Consider the following 19,924-nt stretch of genomic DNA (forward strand, 5'->3'; position numbering starts at 1 on the left):
CATACAGTGCTGTTCCTCCAAATAGAAGTTTGCTGGACCATATCTGTGCTCATGCTCTTCCTCGGCCCCAGATGCCCTCAACTAATTATATTTATGCTGGTCCTTATTCCATTTTTATTACTTTAAATTGAAATACTAGCAACAGGCCAGGTGCAGTGGCTCAGACCTGTAACCCTAGCATTTTGGGAGGCCGAGGTGGGCGAATCACTTGAGTCAGGAGTTTGAGACCAGCCTGGCCAACATGGTGAAGCCTCGTCTGTACTAAAAATCTAAAAATACAAAAATTAGCCGGGTATGGTGGCAGGCGCCTGTAATCCCAGCTTCTTGGGAGCCTGAGGCAAGAGAATCGCTTGATTCCGAGAGGCAGAGGTTACAGAGAGCCAAGATCATGCCACTGCACTCCAGCCTTGGTGACAGAGCGAAACTCAGTTTAAAATAACAACAAGGCCGGGCGCGGTGGCTCATGCCTGTAATCCTAGCACTGTGGGAGGCTGAGGTGGGTGGATCACGAGGTCAGGAGATCAAGACCACCCTGGCCAACAGAATGAAACCCTGTCTCTACTAACAAAATACAAAAATTAGCCAGGCGTCGTGGTGCATGACTGTAGTCCCGGCTGAGGCAGGAGAATCACTTGAACCCGGGAGGTGGAGGTTGCAGTGAGCCGAGATTACGCCACTGCACTCCATCCTGGGCAACAGAGCGAGACTCCATATCAAAACAAACAAACAAGCAAAACAACAACAAAATGCAATACCAGCATCAATGAAGGTAAAATAAAACTGAAAACAAGAAAGATATTGATGACTAAGGGGTTGATGAGTATCATCAATTCATGGAGTGTTTAAGATTATTCAATGCTCTGGCTGGGCTCGGTGGCTCACGCCTGTAATCCCAGCACTTTGGGAGGCCACGGCAGGCAGATTGCTTGTGGCCAGGAGTTCGAGACTAGCCTGCCCAACCTGGCAAAACTCTCTCTCTACTAGAAAAGCACAAAAATTAGCCAGGCGTGGTGGCACATGCCTGTAATCCCAGCTACTCAGGAGGCTGAGGCAGGAGAGTTTGAACTTGGGAGGCAGAGGTTTCAGTGAGCTGAGATCGTGTCACTGCATTCCAGCTTGGGCAACAGAGTGAGACTGTCTGAAAAAAAAAAAAGCCTTAAAGTAAGTGATCAAAGGTGTTAACAGATCTCTTAGAAATAAATTAATGTTGGAGATTTCTATATTGTTTATACACATATATGTGCGTGTGTATATATCCCATTGTTTGAATATATAACAGTCTCTATATTATTCCACATCAATAACCATGTGCAATCAGAAAAAAATAGTAAAAATACCTAACAAGCGGATTTCTTTTTCTTTGTCTCTTCAGCGGAGGGTTGGCAGTTAAGGGCTATCTAGTCTACATCTGACTCTAGAACATATTCATTCTGCAGTATCCAAACTGCTACAGATATATACAAAAATCTAGATTATTTGCATGACTCCAACTGTGCTTCTCATACGTCACATAGGCAGGTTTATAAGCTGTTATTGAAAAGACCAACATGTGTGATAAAAAAAGAAACAATTCAAGGATCAGAGTTAAACTCAGATCCAGAGCATATTTAAGAACCAAGGGGTGTGTGAGTTATCATACTTAGGGCCATCCAAATGCAGGTGGGGAAGGGGAGAAGGCAAATCTGAATTGAGCTATTTTTTCTGGGTTCTTTACTTGCTGCAGCTCATTTAGCTCTGACAGCAATACTTTGAGGTAAATCCTTTGTTTTACAGATAAGGAAACTGAGGCTAGGAAAAGATAAGTTATTTGAGCAAGGGTATACAGCTAGTAAGTGGTGGACCCATGTGGATTGGGATGATTCAGAATTCCGTGTGGGTTTGACTGGAGATCTGCAGAAGAGCTGAACAGAGGCTCCTAGAGTTCCTGCAACCTCTGCCTGTGTTAGGTGCTTGGAGGCTGAGGCAGGAGAGTTGTTTGAACCTGGGAGGCAGAGGTTTCAGTGAGCTGAGATCGTGTCACTGCATTCCAGCTTGGGCAACAGAGTGAGACTGTCTGGAAAAAATAAAAGCCTTAAAGTAAGTGATCAAAGGTGTTAACAGATCGCTTAGAAATAAATTAATGTTGGAGATTTCCATATTGTTTATACACATATGTGTGTGTATATATCCCATTGTTTGAATATATAACAATCTCTATATTATTCCATATATTTGAATATATAGGTATATTAATATACCTATATATTCAATCACATCAATAACCATGTACAATTCAATGTCCAAGGGCATTGAATTGGGTCAGGAAAAATTGAAAATGAGAAGTGTTTGATGTTCCTTGGGCTCCACACATGGAAAATTAAGAAATTGGGAAGCAGATAAAACTTGCATGGTTGGGCCAGGTGCAGTGGGCTCACACCTGTAATCCCAGCACTTTGGGGGACCGAGGTGGACAGATCACTTGAGGTCAGGAGCTCAAGACCAGCCTGGCCAACATAGCGAAACCTTGTCTCTACTAGAAACACAAAAATTAGCCGCGTTTGGAGGTGCGCGCCTGTAATCCCAGCTACTTGGCAGGCGGAGGCGGGAGAATCTCTTGAGCCCCGAGGTAGAGGTTGCAGTGAGCCAAGATCATGGCACTGTATGCCAGTATGGACGACAGGGCGAGACTCTGTCTCAAAAAAAACAAAACAAAACCAAACCCAACCAAACAACAACAACAACAACGACAAACACTTGCATGGTGGGATGTGTGTGGTTCAGTAACTTCAGGTGAAAGAAAAATATGAGGCGGATCTAAAAATATTCTATCATTGCTTTCTGTCTTAAAAATGGGACGAGTGGAATCCATTCATTATGTGAGATTCTGTAAAGAAGTGAAAGTGATCAAATCACCAATTCAACTGAAAAATGCCAAAATGATGCTCTTCCATGCATAACATTTATGCACAACTAAAGATAAAAGATAGAGGGTGAAAGGATCAGTGGGAAGCCCTGTGAATGCATGTGTCTGTTTGCAACAGGAAAGAAGAAAACAGAGAAGTATAGTTTATGAGTTTTCTCTTGTTTTTGTTTTTGGCAAGAACAAACTGAGGACCCCCCCCCCACAGTTTGTTCCTTAGAAATATGCCTAGGTAAATCCATTCTACTAAAACAGGGAATTTTATGGCATCTCCAACCTGGAGAATCCCTCGACTCTATTGTCCACAAAGCATATATTGCTCCCTTTCTCTTAACAAGTTGACATTTCTATGCACTTCAAGTCACCTTCCTAATATTGGACAACTAATTATTCTGCTCTGCACCACTACAATTTTTAGCTTTAATGTATGTCATTCTACATCTATCAAGAGCATCATTAGCATTCAATACATTTCTAAATAATCTACAGTAATACTTCAAAATTGGCTGTGCATGGGTACGCCTGCATAGATAAACATCTAGACATACAAGCACACACCACAAAGCTCTAACTTAACACAATGTTCTCATTTAAAGTCCCCACCTCTAATCCCTACCCAAGAAGCAGAACTGGCCATTTGTTCTGACCTTAGGAGTCATTACTTGTCAAGGACTATTTTCCTTTAAGGCAGACCTGCATCTGAGAGTTGGTTGGTTCAGTGTCTTCTCCCCTGCAGTCTCCAAGAATCGCTTCTGCATGGCTCCACCACACTGCCCTGCAGTGGGCCTGCCATGAGTACCAATCCATTAGTCTCAGAGCCAAGGAAATGATCACCAAAGGGAATATATTTTTGGATGTGGCTTTTGAAGTTGAGCAGCCAGACTTTCCTATTGAGATGAAGTTCCATTGGGAGTTATTAAGAAGTCAGACATATATACTGGTAGGTGTGTGCAACACACATATTTTGCTTTTGGAATTCTCCCAATGTAGGGGATGAGATGGATCCTTACAGACTGTGCTTAGAGCCCCAAGCTTTGCCTAAAGAGGTCATAGGGGACTAAACGGGAGTCTATCTTCTTAAGAGGTGGGAACTTAGGAAAAATGAATAGAACTCCTAGTATTGTGTGTTTTATCCCATCCTCTTTTTTTTTCTAGGCAGATGATTTGCTTGTTGTCCCTTTTTTTTTTTTTAAATTTGGAGATAGAGTCTCACTCTGTCTCCCAGGCTAGAGTGCAGTGGTACGAACTCAGCCCACTGCAACCTGCGCCTCCCAGGTTCAAGCAATTCTCCTGCCTCAGCCTCCCGAGTAGCTGGGATTACAGGCATGCACCACCGTGCTGGGCTACTTTTTGTATTTTAGTAGAGACGGGGTTTCACCATGTTGGTCAGGCTGGTCTCAAACTCCTGACCTCAAGTGATCTGCACACCTCGGCCTCCCAAAGTGCTGGGATTACAAGTGTGAGCCACCGCACTGGCCTGCTTGTTGTCCTTTTAATGTAGATAATCAGAGGATCATAAAGTCTAGGAAACGCATTTTCTTCCTTGTTTTCCACCAAACTTCTCATGTGAAGAGAGGAAATATACAGACATATGATGTGTTGGTACTACTCATTCACCAAATATTTAATTGTGATATATTTTTTGAATACCCATCATCTTCCAGGCCTGAGGATTTGGAGGTCCTAAAAGCAAATAATTTCATTTTTTTCCCCTCAAAAACTCTTGATCTCAGCTCACCCCCAATGTAATTTTTGAGAACTCATCTCTGAAAACTGAGAATAGCCTCCAGCAACAGCCACTAAGGAACTGAAGCCCTCAGTTCAACAACTCATAATTCTGCCCCACAGTTGTATGCGTGAGTTTGGAAATGGATCCTTCTCTAGCTGAATCTTGAGATGAGACTGTGGCTCCTAGCTGACACCTTGATGGTAGCCTGTGAGAGACCCTGAAGCCCACAACTTAGCTAAGTTGTATCAAATTCATGATCTACAGAAACTGTGACATAAAAAGTATGTTGGTTTTTTTTTTTTGTTTTAAACCACAAACTTTTGGGGTAGTATGTTATGCAGCCATAGATTCCTAATATAACACTGAATGAATAATCTGTTTTATTGAGCAGGAGCTATGTTGAAAACATTTTCTTTCAGACTTGAGAAACAAGCAATGCAAAAACAACAACAAAACTCTGTAGACTTCTCCAGAGTAGCACTTTGTGATGGAATTTTGTGGATGCTTACATGTGGGTCCTGTGGTTCTGACAATACTAGCATCTTAGAAACTAAGCCAAAGCAATCTGAATCTTCTTTGAATTTCTTAAAGAAGACCCAAATGTCAGCATCACTCCTAAACCAGGATAACTCCTATGTCAGTTTGAATATATAGATGTATTTATTTGCTTATGAAAAAGTACTGCAGAAATTTAAAAGAAGCCTTCCTTATATAGAAAAAACATAAAAGATGCCAGGACTGTTTACATGATCTATGTAGGTTAAGCTAGAATCAGTTTAATATTTAATAGTTTCCTAAGACAAGGCCTTTATCTGAAGCAAAATATAGATTAATCCAAGTAATTATTTGATGTTACATTAAAAGAGAAGTATATTTATCAGAAGTATATAACATCAAATAATTACTTGGATTAATCTGTATTTTGTATCAGGTAGAGGCATCTTGATGACGCTGAGATCACCAGTGGCATGATCTCAGCTCACTGCAACCTCCACCTCCTGGGTTCAAGTGATTATCCTGCCTCAGCCTCCCAAGTAGCCGGGACTACAGGCACCTGTCACAACACCAGGCTAATTTTTGTATTTTTAGTAGAGGCGAGGTTTCACCATGTTGGCCAGGCTGGTCTTGAACTCCTGACCTCAGGTGTTCCATCCACCTTGGCCTCTCAAAGTGCTGGGATTATAGGTGTGAGCCACTGCACCTGGCCCAATTGCTTTTCTTCACTCTATCAGATTGTTTTGCATGTTTTTTTGATACCTTGTCTCTCACCATAGATTTATCTCACTTGGGTATGTTGCACACCTGTAATTTCAAATGTCTAAAACTGATCTGATCATTATTATCCAGAGCTGAACCCTTCCTTTCCTGTAGCTGGCTCTGTCACTCTCCTTGTCCAATGGATTCAGTATCTCTGAATTACTCTGACACTCTCTCTACTTCTCCAATTAGTCCAAAGCAGCTGCATGGGCAGCTTTTGCTGGGTTGCTGTCATTTGTGAGATCCTACACTCAGGAACATAAACTAAGATTGTGCGGATTTTTGTTCACTTAAAATTATTCCCAGTCACAAAGGTCTTGTTTTCGGTAAAATCAACAGGGAGTTAGGAAAAAAGGTATCATTGCAAAAAGTACTAGACGATGAGGGGAACAATGATACTGGAACAAGGATGGAGCCAGGCAGGAAGTGTTGATTCGATAGCTGCAGCTGGATCCAGCTGAAAACTAATTTATGTCTATATTAGCATTTTCATACTTGGGGAAAGATATCCAATATTGGAAAATAATTCAGAACATTTTTGAGTGGTAGAAATAGAACACAGGAAATGTCAATCAGCAAAGAAGATAACATTGATTTCATTTTTGTTTAACTTTTATTTAAGGTTCAGTGGGTGCATGTGTAGGCTTGTCACATGAGTAAATTGTGTGTTGCTGGGGTTTGGTGTACAAATGATTTTGTCACCCAGGTAGTGACTAGAAGGGCAGGGTTCCATGAGCTAGAACATTAGGGTAGAGTACCCAAAGAAGATTGGCCAAGAAGACAATCTTGGTAGTGAGCATAGTACCTAATAGGTAGTTTTTTGACCTCACACTCTTCCCACCCTCCTCCCCTCAAGTAGGCCTCAGTGTCTATTATTCCCATCTTTGTGTCCATGTGCAAATCAATGGTTAGCTCTCACCTATAAGTGAGAACACGTGGTATTTGATTTTTTGTTCTTGCATTAATTTGCTTAGGATCATGGCCTCCAGCTGCATCCACGTTGCTGTAAAGGACACGAATTCATTTTTAAAAATGTCTGCATAGTACTCCAGGGTGTATAATGTATCACATTTTCTTCATCCAGTCCACCATTGATGGGCACCTAGGCTGATTCCTTGTCTTTGCTACTGTGAACATACAGGTGCTTGTGTCTTTTTGGTAGAATAATTTATTTTCTCTTGGGTATATACCCAGCAATGGAATTGCTGTGTCAAATGGTAGTTTTGGAGACCATTCATTGCTAAAGGAGCTTCTGCATTAATAAAACTTGTTTACAACAAGCCCATGAAAAGTTTGGGAATAAGTGAGTTGCTTTCTATGAGGATTGTCTTCTGGCCAATCTTCTTGGGGCACTCTACCCTAATGTTCTATCTCATGGAACCCTGCCCTTCTAGTCTACTGTCATCCTAATCCCAGGGTTTACCTTGATCATTTCTCTCTTCCTTTAAGTTAAGAAAAAATTTCCCCCCATCTCCTTCATTTCGATTTGGCTCTCTGTGTGTTCTAAGGGTCTAGTTGTCTTTCAGCAAACTTTTTCTTTTTTTTTTGAGACAGGGTCTCACTCTTTCGCCCAGGCGGGAGTGCAGTGGGGCATTCATGGCTTGCTGCACCCTTGACTTCCCCAGGCTCAAGTGATCCTCCCAGCTCAGTCTCCTGAGTAGCTAGGACTACAGGCGTGTGCCACCATGCTCTGCTAATTTTTATATTTTTTGTAGAGATGGAGTTTTGCCATGTTGCCCAGGCTGGTCTGAAACTCCTGAGCTCAAGCAATCCACCCTCCCTGGCCTCCCAAGGTGCTGGGATTACAGGCATAAGCCACCGCAGCCAGCCCCATAGCAAACATTTTTATGTATTAAGAGAATCCTTTTAGAGACAAAGTCTTAATCTTTGTAATGTAACCCAATTGTGATTTCTTAGCAGTGAATCTTACATGTGGAAGAGATCACTAGAGTTCGTTCTTCATATTTTGTTCTTTCTGGGAGCAGAGTTTGATTTCATTCTCCAGGCTCCCTTGCAGTTAGGTGAGGCTATGTGACCAAGGGCTGACCAATGAATGTGGTCATAAGTAGTTCACACCACTTCTAGGACTGTCCCATAAAGACACACCCCTCCCTTCCCCATAATTCTTAATTCTCTCTCCCTTTCTCTATCTGCCGGATGCATGAACAGGATTATGAGGATCTAGAGACTATGGAGCACAAGACAGCATGAACATGTCCAGGTGAGGTGTCTCATGCCTGTAAATCTAGCATTTTGGGAGGCTGAGGTAGAGGGATCATTTGAGCCCCAGAGTTTGAACCAGCCTGGGCAACTTAGTGAGACCTCGTCTCTATGAAAAAAAAAACAAAAAACAAAATTAGCCAGACATGGTGGTGCATGTCTGTAGTCCCAGCTACTCAAGAGGCTGAGGCAGGAGAATCGCTTATTCTTAATTCTCTCTCCCTTTCTCTATCTGCTGGATCATGGACAGGATTCTGAGGATCTAGAGAATGTGAAGCCCAAGATGGAAGAAGCCTGCATTTCTGAATGATAGTGTGGCACTGTGCCCTCTTTCTGCAGACCAGCATTGGCCTGTGACATCAACAAGAAGTAAACTTTTGTTGTGGCTAACTACTTAGACCGTGGACATTTTTGTTGCAATGGTTGGCCTACTCTGATTGATAAATGTGTGCTGGCTGCTATGGCTTGAGCTTTATCATAGTGGGGAACACAGTATGGTGAAGTCAATAGATCTTAGCAGAATATCAGCTGGATTCTCAGATAAATCTTCTCCTAGCACTATCCCTGTCTCTTTCACAGCAGAGACTGGCAAATTCTCAGGTTCACTAATTAAACTATCATGCTTTTTATACCCTTTCTTTACCTTCTAATAGATTGAGTGACACAGGTGAAGGAGTGGTGAGATCCCTGTGTACAGAAACAATGGGAAGTTTGGATCTGGCTAATCCCGCTATATAATGGGGAGTCAGTTGCTTCCCATGCGAGAGCGTGGCATCTGCCTTTGCTCATTTTTTTCTCAAAATCAAAGGAGCTGTCCACAGCCTCAACAGTGATTCTTCTTCTTCTTCTTCTTCTTCTTTTTTTTTTTTTTGAGATGGAGTCTCGTTCTGTCGCCCAGGCTGGAGTGCAGTGGCACAGTCTTGGCTCACTGCAACCTCTGCCTCCCAGGTTCAAGCAATTCTCCTGCCTCAGCCTCCCAAGTAGCTGGGATTACAGGTGCTCACCACCACACCTGGCTAATTTTTGTATTTTTAGTAGAAACGGGGTTTCACCATGTTAGTCAAGCTGGCCTCGATCTCCTAACCTCGTGATCCACCCACCTCGGCATCCCAAAGTTCTGGGATTACAGGCGTGAGCCACCGCGCCCGGCAACAGTGATTCTTCTTTATGAACACTCTCACTAACAGCATTATTTCCTTCTACTAGGAGGAAATTATGTCCTTGAAGTGAATTGGGGATCCTCTCTCAACAGAAATCACGGGCTTGCATTGTTCAGGTGGTCATAAATGGAGTTATTCTTCCCAACTTTTCTTTTAAAGGTCCAGTACCGGTATTCACCCCAAGAGTGTATTACGCCATGGCTGCACTGAGTTCACTGTTACACAAATGTGGCATAATCTCGCCTCATTTTCTTCCTTTGCACATGCTGGTTTCTTTTTGTCTTTTCTTTTCTATTTTTTTTTTTTTTACAGTGTCTTGATCTGTCACTCAGGCTGGAGTGCAGTGAAGTGAACATGGCTCGCTGCAGTCTCAACCTTTCCTGCCTCAGTCTCTCAAGTAGCTGGGACTACAGGCATGCACTCTCATGTCTGGTTAATTTTTATTTATTTATTATTTATTTATTAATTATATATAATAATTATTTATAATATACAATATTTATATTATAATTATTATATTGTAATAAAAATATAATATATAATTATTTATATTATAATTATTATATTATAATAAAATATATAATTATATAATATATAATTATTTATAATATATAATTATATATTAATTACATATAATAAATTATTTATTTATTAATTATATAAATATAATTACTATTTATAAATAAATAGTAATTATATAAATATAATTACTATTTATAAATAGTAATTATATAAATATAATTACTATTTATAAATAGTAATTATATAAATATAATTACTATTTATAAATAGTAATTATATAAATATAATTAATTTATTTATAAGTAAATATTAATTATTTATTAATTATTATTGTTATTTTTGGACAGAGTCTTGCTCTGTCGCCCAGACTGGAGTGCAGTGGTGTGATCTCGGCTCACTGCAAGCTCCGCCTCCTGGGTTCATGCCATTCTCCTGCCTCAGCCTCCCCAGTAGCTGGGACTACAGGCACCCACCACCACTCCTGGCTAATTTTGTTTTTGTATTTTTAGTAGAGAGGGGCTTTCACCATGTTAGCCAGGATGGTCTCGATCTCCTGACCTTGTGATCCACCCGCCTTGGCCTCCCAAAGTGCTGGGATTACAGGCATCAGCCACTGCGCCAGGCCTATTATCATGATTTTTTGTAGAGATGAGGTTTCACTAAGTTGCCTAGGCTGGTCTTGAACTCTTGGGCTCAAGTGATCCCTCCACCTCAGCCTCCCAAAGTGCTAGGATTACAGGCATAAGACACCTCATGTGGGCATGTACATGTTGTTTTCTTTGCTTGGATTGTTCTTTTCTGATCCTTTTCCCCTTGAAAATGTCTACAGGCTGTTAAATGTCTTTGGAAACTCTCAAGTAATTGTGGCTACAGGTTCCCTAGCACTTTGTTTATTTATTTTTATTTTTTTGAGATGGAGTTTCGCTCTTGTTGCTCAGGCTGGAGTGCAATGGCACGATCTCAGCTTACTGCAACCTCTGCCTGCTGGGTTCAAGTGATTCTCCTGCCTCAGCCTTCCGAATAGCTGGGATTACAGGCATGTGCCACCATGCCTGGCCTATTTTTCTTTGTATTTTTAGTAGAGACTGAGTTTCTCCATGTTGGTCAGGCTGGTCTTGAACTCCCAACCTCAGGTCATCTGCCTGCCTCGGCCTCCCAAAGTGCTGGGATTACAGGTGTGAGCCACCACGCCTGGCCTGTTTATATTTTTTAAAAAGTATTTTGGGTTATGCCTCCAGGAAGGTGACTACATATAATCTTTTTGCAGCAATCTGAATCCCAGTACTTCAGGCATATAGTGTATGCTCTATAAAAATTTGTGGAATGAATAAGTGAGTAGGGAAAGACATGAGCGGATTTTGTCTTAAAGCAGTATCATCCACGTGGTCCCCAGCATATACTACTGAATAACTTCTTTTAGGACTCGATGGTGGCCATAGGTATCTCTTTATTTTGGGCATGAACATGCTCTTTTCCCATTTTGAGAAAGTGAAATTTAATGTCTATCTTTAAATATGGGTACTATCTTACCCTTATTGAATTAAAACCCTTTCTGATTGTCCTAGCCATTTCTTTAGTTTCCTCATGGCCAACTTCATTTCCTGATTCCTCAGCGTGTAGATTATAGGATTGAGCAAAGGGGAGATGACAGTGAAGGTGACAGAGATGGCGGTGTCTGTGGGGAGGGCAGGGAAGGGCCGGGCATAGACATAGATGCAGGGCACGAAATGCAGAGTCACCACGGTGATGTGGGAGGTGCAGGTGGAGATGGCTTTCCTCCTGCCTTCCCCAGTGTGAGACCTCAGCATCATCAAGATGACCATGTAAGATATAAGGAGAAAGAAGAATATAAACCAACTGACTAACCCATTATTTGAAATCATCAGGAGCTCCAGAGTGAAGGTGTCAGTGCAGGCAAGTTTGAGGACCTGGGGAACATCGCAGTAGAAAGTGTCAAGAACATTGGGTCCACAGAAAGGGAGTGGGAGCAATAGAGAAATCTGCACTATGGAGTGGACAAAGCCCCCCACCCAGGAAGCCACAATGAGGCCTGTGCATCGCCCCCTACTCATGATGGTCATATAGTGCAGGGGCTTGGAGATGGCTATGTAGCGGTCAAACGCCATCACAGAGAGAGAAAAAAACGTCTGCTCCCCCCAGAAGGTGGAAGAAGAACATCTGAGTGACACAGCCACTGAAGGAGATGGTTTTTCTCTCTGATAGAAGATCGATCGGGACTTTAGGAGCTGTGATGGAGGAAAAGCGGATGTCAAGAATAGACAGGTTGCGGAGCAGGAAGTACATGGGCGTGTGAAGGTGAGATTCACAGGTAACTGTAACCATGATGAGGAGGTTTCTCATTAGAGTTGTCATGTACACCAAAAACAGGAAGATAAATAAGACCCGGCTCAGTTCTCGGGATTGACTAATTCCCAGAAAGATAAATTCTTTTACTCTGGTGTAATTTCTCTGATCCATTGAATCACAGATCCTTTATCAGGTTCATCTCTGGAAGAAATAATAGTGCAGTTAAATAATATTGATATGTCCTAAAATCTAGTGTTATCTTTTCACTTAAGTGTTGGCTCAGAATTAGGAGGAAGTTCTTTTCCCTATGCACTCACTGTGTCTGCAAGTCAGTATGCCACCATTGGATGAAAGTTTACCCAGGTTTTTGATTCAGTCATCCAAGGAGACAAAGTTCTCTCACTGCTGCTGCTGAAACAGAGATTGCAAGACCGTGAATCTATTCAATTGTACTTTCACTATAAAATCTGACACTTAAAATAATAAATAATAGGAAGAAATCTGAATATATTAAGAATTTCTGTTCATAAAAGCATCATTATGAGAATTCAAAGATAACCTGCAAATGGAGCAAGATATTTACAATACATTTATCTGAGAAATGACTCATGTTCAGAATATATAAAGAGCCTCTACAAATCAGTAAAAAAGCTGGATGACCCAACCTCAAAATGGCAAAAGATTGACACCAATACTTCACAAAAGGGATATCCAAATGCCAATTCAACTTCATTAGTTATAGCGATAAACCACAATACACACGCCAGAAGGCTAAATTGAAAAAGAGAAAAACTGAAAAGATGAAAAAATGGTGGTGAAGATGTGGAACAGTTGGAACTCTAATACACTGCTAGTGGGTGTGTAAAATTGGTATCACCACTTTGCTATTTGATTATCTCTGCTAAGACTGTATATAAATATAGTTTTATATATACATAGGAGGATATCTATATATCTACATGTATGATGATATATCTCTTTTAAAGGATCTATCTGAATATCATTACCTATATATCTCCTAAGGACATATTTCTACTTCTAGGAAATATGTACATATGTTCATCAAAAGACATATCCTAGAATATTCACAGCAGCACTGTTATTTTTTATTTTTTTTTGAGACAGGGTTTCACTCTGTCACCCAGGCTGGAGTGCAGTGGTGAGCTTATAGCTCACTGTAGCCTCAAACTCCTGAGCTCAAGCGATCCTCCCACCTCAGCCTCCCTAGTTGTTGGGACTTACAGGTGCCTGTCACCACACCTGAATAATATTTTTCTTTTTATTTATTTTTTTATGCTGGAATAATTTTTAATTTTTTTTATAGAGTTGGGTTCTCCCTATGTTACCCAGGCTGGTCTCAAACTCCTGGCCTCGGGTGATCTTCCTACTTTGGCCTCTTAAGTTTGATTACAAGCATGAGCCACCACACCTGACCAGTAGCACTGATTATAATTTCTTCAAACTGGAAAACGACTTAGAAATCCATCAACAGTAGAAAAGATAAATAAATTGTGTTACATTCACACAATACTATACAACAATGAGAATGATTTACACTATACGTAATAATATAAGAGAATCCCACACACATAATGTTGTGCTAAATAATCCAGGGACCAAAGAGTATGCACTCTACCATTTTATTCATATGTACAAAACTGAAGGGAGCCTAAGGGAGGCTTCTGGGTGCTGGTAATATTCCGTTTCTTGATCTGGGTGCTGGTTTACACCAGTAGGCATATTCTGCTGGTGTAAAAACATTCACTGAGTTGGCCAGGCGTGGTGACTCACGTCTGTAATCCCAGCACTTTGGGAGGCTGAGGTGAGTGGAGGCCTGGCCAACATGGTAAAACCCCTTCTCTACTAAAAATACAAAAATTAGCTGGGCATGGTGGCACGTGCCTGTAGTCCCAGCTACTTGGGAGGCCGAGGCAGGAGAATCACTTGAACACAGGAGACGGAGGTTGCCGTGAGCTGAGATCACGCCACTGCACTCTAGCCTGGTGACAGAGCAAGACTCTGTCTCAAAAAAAAAAAAAAAAAAAAATCATTGAGCTGTACATGTATGTGCGTTTTTCTGTATGTTAGCATATCATACTTCAGTATAAAGTTTTAAATAACAAACATAACATTTATCATTTATAACACTTTAATCTCATGTTTAAAGAATGAATTACATTTAAAGCAAAATTTAATGGACCACTCACTTTTATAAGTTACTTTTATAGTTACGTGGTTATAGTCTTCACCAGCTATCATCTGAGAGTAAACTTTTTGTTGTGTTGTTGTTTTTTTGATACAGGATCTCACTCCCATTGCCTAGGCTGGAGTGCAGTGGTGCAGTCATGGCTCACTGCAACCTCCGCTTCCTGGGCTCAATTGATCCTCCCACATCAGCCTCCCCAGTAGCTGGGACTACAGGTTATACCACCATGCCTGGCTGTTTTTTTTTTTTTTTTGTATTTTTACAAAAAGACTGGCTTTCACCATGTCACTCAGGCTGGTCTCAAACTCCTGGGCTCAAGTGATCCACCTGCCTGGACCTCCCAAAGTGCTGAGATTACAGGCATGGGCCACTGTGACCAACCCAAGAGTTACCGTTTTATTTTTTACTCACATATGGATTTGAGGTGTTCTTTTTTTTTTTGAGACAGAGTCTTGCTGTGTCGCCCAGGCTGGAGTGCAGTGGCACGATCTCGGCTCACTGCAAGCTCCGCCTCCCGGGTTCACGCCATTCTCCTGCCTCAGCCTCCCGAGTAGCTGGGACTACGGGCGCCCGCCACCACGCCCGGCTAATTTTTTGTATTTTTAGTAGAGACAGGGTTTCACTGTGTTAGCCAGGATGGTCTCGATCTCCTAATTGAGGTGTTCTTAAACTTTTGTGTTATGTAGGTGACCCTAGTGTCCACACATAGTTCTTTTCTCTGATTCTGACTTTAATTTCTCTATTTTTTTTTTTTTTTTCCATTTTGCTCTTCCAAACTTAGGGAAAAAAAAGTCCTTAAAAGACTATGCTTCCCTATGCAGCACTCTTTCTTTTACTCACGTGGAAAAATAAGAGCTCTCTTTCCCATTCCCTTGGTGTTTATTGAGATTCTCCCAATCACCCCCTAAGGTGTTTATGTCAACAACGTGGGGTGGCAAGAAAAAATGTTCAGAATAATCATCACAGATTTCAAGTCTCCAGAATCCTTGAAGGAAGAACTCCCTACATTGTACTTACCAGGGCTGGAAAGTGAAGGAATCATCCAAGAAGATACCTTTGGTTAATCTGGAATGCAGATACGTATTTTAGTAAATGACAGCAGCCCACTCTAGGAACTTTCTTTTGGATATTGCAATGATCAATCTATGGTTTTCAAATCTTCTGCTCAGGAAACCACTGTGACAAGCCTAAGAGTGTCCCATATCACCTGTCCTCTCCCTCCCTCCCTTCTTCCTTTCTCCTATTCTTTACTTTTTTCTATATTCTTCCTTATTTCCTTCCTCTATGTATGATTTCCATAACACTAAGGTGGTCTTTTTGAGGGAAAGGTGACTCAAATATAGATTCTTTCCTTAAGAAGTTTACAGTTAAGATAGAAAGAATGGGCTGGGTGCGGTGGCTCATGCCTGTAATCCTAGCACTTTGGGAGGCCGAGGCAGGCAGATCACCTGAGGTCAGGAGTTCTAGACCAGCCTGGCCAACATGGTGAAATTCTGTCTTTACTAAAATACAAAAATTAGCTAGGCGTGGTGGTGGGCGCCTATAATCCCAGCTACGTGGGAGGCTGAGGCAGGAGAATCACTTGAACCTGGGAGGTGGAAGTTGCAGTGAGCCCAGATGGCGCCACTGCACTCCAGCCTGGGTGACATCAAGACTCCGTCTCGAAAAAAAAAGTGTGTGGGGAAATGAATAAAGAAATACAGTTTCATGTGTCTAGCAATGTCAGAATAAAGATAATGAGGATTTCTTAAAAATCATCTGAAAGGCTGTAATCCCAGCACTTTGGGAGGCTGAGGTGGGCAGATCACGAGGTCAGGAGATCAACACCATCCTGGCTAGCATGATGAAACCCCGTCTCTACTAAAAATACAAAAAAATTAGCCAGGCTTGATGGCGGGCACCTGTAGTCCCAGCTACTTGGGAGGCTGAGGCAGGAGAATGGCGTGAACCCAGGAGGCGTAGCTTGCAGTGAGCAGAGATCGCTCCACTGCACTCCAGCCTGGGTGACAGAGTGAGACTCTGTCTCAAAAAAAAAAAAAAAAAGAAAAAAAAGTCATCCCAAAGGGGACCCTTCTTTGGAAACAAGCTTATCAAGTATCTTGGACAGAGCCTGCAAACTGAGGTTTCCCCCCCTACCCCAGCATCCCATTGAGCAAATTCTTCCTCATTCTCTACATTAAGTTGACTTTCTAGGATGCCACACATATCATGGTTTTCTCTTTTCCAATTTTGAAAACCCCTTACTCTTGATTGAATCCCTAAAACTTTTACTAGAAGCATTATTCATATTCAGTGGTACATGAAGGCACAGATAATGTTGTCATTAAAACATCTTACTCAGATCCTCCAAAATTTCATTCCCAGCCAAGAGGCAAAACTGCATCTACTAAACTCAGGAATTACTGCCTTTAAAGGCTGTTTTTCCAAGGCATTCATCCTCCTGAGAGCTGGTGATGTCAGCGCGTTCTCAACTACCTTTAATAAACTTTGAACCTCAATATCCCAACTAAAATACAGCCACATTTCCTGAAGCCAACTGACCGTCTTACTATATTTTGCAAGCCACACTTTCCCTCTTTCTAATAGTGAAAAACTACCTCTTTTCTTTGCTTCTTAAGAGTCTTGGCTTCTATAGGAACATTCTACACATTTGCAGCATTTCTCAAAATTCAGCATGAACAGCTTTTCAGTTTCAGAAGTTCATAGGCACTAACACTAACTGCTGATTTAATCTTTAAGTGGGAAATCGATCTTCTTATGATGCCCCAGCTGCATTTTAGAAGAAGTAGGTACTGGGGAAATTCTCTGTTTAATGTAAAGCCTACCTCAAAGTGAGTGATTTTATTATCTTCTTTCCTCAGATGGGAAAAGGCAACCTCAGGTAATTACAGTATTCTGACTCTTTTCTGCCTTACTACGTTTTGGCCACCTGTATTAGTCTCCAGCCACAGCCCAATATAGGAATTAGCAAAGGGAATATTATCAGGTATGAATGTGGAAGCTGAGTGGCCAACATAATATGCTACAATACAACTCAGGAGTTCCTTTGGGAGTCATTAAAATGTCACCAAGTGCTCTCTGTCTTGTACTCTCTCTTTTGTTCTCTCTCCCTCTTTCTCTTTTTTTCTCTGTTCTCTCTCATACATACATGGCAGAGGCACCAGTGCACTCAGGACATACCCTTTCCTCTAGAGGAAGCACATGAGACACTGCATTTTCCTCTTTGGCTCAGGAAGAGAGTGTTTTGTTAAACCACACCAATGACTGTGCAGTCTTCCTCTTGACCGAAGTCACCTTGCCTGCAATCAGCTAGGAAATGAAACTTAAATAAATAAAAGAGTAACAGTGAAAAATTCAAAGCTCTGTGGCTACTGTCAGAGCAGCTCTCAGAGTCTGTATAGATTTATATGTGCATTTTCTATTTTATTTATTTATTTATTTATTTATTGAGATAGAGTTTCGCTCTTCTTACCCAGGCTGGAGTTCAGTGGTGCGATCTTGGCTCACTGCAACCTCTGCCTCCTGGGTTCAAGCGATTCTCCTGCCTCAGCCTCCCAAGTGGCTGGCATTACAGGCACCCGCCACCGCGCCCGGCTAATTTTGTATTTTTAGTAGAAATGGGGCTTCACCGTGTTGGTCAGGCTGTTCTCAAACTCCTGACCTCAGGTGATGCAACTGCCTTTGCCTCCCAAAATGCTGGGATTACAAGCGTGAGCCACGGCGCCTGGCCACATTTTCTGTTTAAAGCAACATGTACATTGTCCCAGGACAGTTTTTTTTTTTTTTAAACAGTGTCTCGCTCTGTTGTCCAGGCTGGAGTGGTACTGTGGCATGATCCCAACTCACTGCAACCTCTGCCTCCCGGGTTCAAGTGATCCTCCTGTCTCAGCCTCCCAAGTAGCTGGGATTACAGGCACGAGCCACTAGGCCTGGTTAATTTTTGTATTTTTAGTAGAGATGGGATTTCACCATGTTGGCCAGGCTGGTCTTGAACTCCTGGCCTCAAGTGATCCGCCTGCTTCAGCTTCCCAAAGTGCTGAGATTATAGGCATGAGCCACTGTGTCCTGTCAGCCCCCACAGTTATTTTAACCTACATTTCTGAAATGTATAGCTCACTTTACATCTAGGTACAGCTCTTGATATTCATCAACTCAGTTACTTCATAATTATTTTATGTTATTTTTTCATGCGTACCCAGAGATATTCACTATGAAATCATTTGATTTGGGGAGCACATATATAAAAGAGCAGTTTGAAAGCCACGTGTGTGCCCAGAGTCTGTTGACTTTTCTACAGTTCTTAGCAGCAGAGCTTAAAAAATAGTGAAAGCATACAACAATCATTTCATAATGTGTATGTATAATAAAACATCACATTGTACTGTGCACTGTAAATATATACAATTTTTATTTATTGATGACAGCTGCTTGGGAGGCTGAGGCAGGAGAATTGCTGGAACCCGGGAGGCAGAGGTTGCAGTGAGCCAAGATTGCGCCACTGCACTCCAGCCTCGGTGACTGAGCAAGACTCCATCTCAAAAAAAAAAAGTAAAAACTAGGCTGGGCGCAGTGGCTCACGCCTGTAGTCCTAACACTTTGGGAGGCTGAGGTGGGCAGATCACCTGAGGTCAGGAGTTTGAGGCCAGCTTGGCCAACATGGTGAAACCCCATCTCTACTAAAAATACAAAAATTAGCCGGTATGGTGGTGTGTGCCTGTAATCTCAGCTACCTAGGAGGCTGAGACAGGAGAATCGTTGGAACCCGGGAGGCGAAGCCTGCAGTGAGCTGAGATCATGCCACTGCACTCCAGCCTAGGTGACAAAGCGAGACTCCATCTCAAAAAACAAACAGCAAAACAAAACAAACAAAAACTAGTAAAAACTAATTGAAGTGGGAAAAATGCTGCTTAACTTGTGATTTTATGTCACTGCCGATAAGCGTTTGTGTGATCAGATGCAATTGCTTTTTCTGTCCTGAGTTATTGAATCAGGTTATGTTGCATGTTTAGACACGGTCATGAGGAAGTCAACAGGGACAATGATACGCCAAGAGTTCCTGGGTTCTTGATCTCTTGGGATTATGTTTCTTAATCAGGCCCTATAGATCTGTGGAGTCATCTGATTCTGATATAGAGATAAAAACTTGATCTGAGTAAGTCACAAGAGTCAGGAAGGAAAGAAAAGTGCAAAGGACGGATTTGCGTGAAATGGGCTATTAAGTGGCTTGTAGTGTGTATTTTTCATAGGCAATTTCATAAAGAAAAGCCTAGGGACTCTTGAGACCAAAGCTACTTGGGCAAAGGTAGCAGGACCCTATGAATAGTGATCTGGCAAGCGTGACTTTCTATTAGAATCTGTTTGCTTGCAGAAGTAAGTTAATATTGTAAGAAGTTAGATTTTGTTGATCAGGTGACAGGAAGTGGCAAACATTTGAGCCAGTTAGTTCATGAATGCTTATAGGGCCAGGCCAGATCCAATGAGGGACTTAAGTAAAGTTTGTCTTCAACATTCACTACCCTTCAACATTCATTATCCTTTGGCTAATTTACTCTCCTTGGGCTCACTGTTCCATCCCATGGGGCCTGTCCTCTTGGCTACTCTATAAGCCAGGGTTTATTTTTGAC

General features: G+C 41.8%; 1 protein-coding gene across 1 annotated transcript; it reads right to left on the bottom strand.

Moving 5' to 3' along the window:
* Positions 1 to 11,319: 11,319 nt before the first annotated feature.
* Positions 11,320 to 12,265, bottom strand: LOC100432549 (olfactory receptor 4D9). Its single transcript, XM_009246307.3, is given in 2 exon segments — positions 11,320 to 11,928; positions 11,930 to 12,265. Coding segments are annotated over 2 exon segments (945 nt in total).
* Positions 12,266 to 19,924: the final 7,659 nt, after the last annotated feature.

Source organism: Pongo abelii, chromosome 9, assembly GCF_028885655.2.
Source record: "Pongo abelii isolate AG06213 chromosome 9, NHGRI_mPonAbe1-v2.0_pri, whole genome shotgun sequence".
In the NCBI taxonomy this organism is placed as follows: domain Eukaryota; kingdom Metazoa; phylum Chordata; class Mammalia; order Primates; family Hominidae; genus Pongo; species Pongo abelii.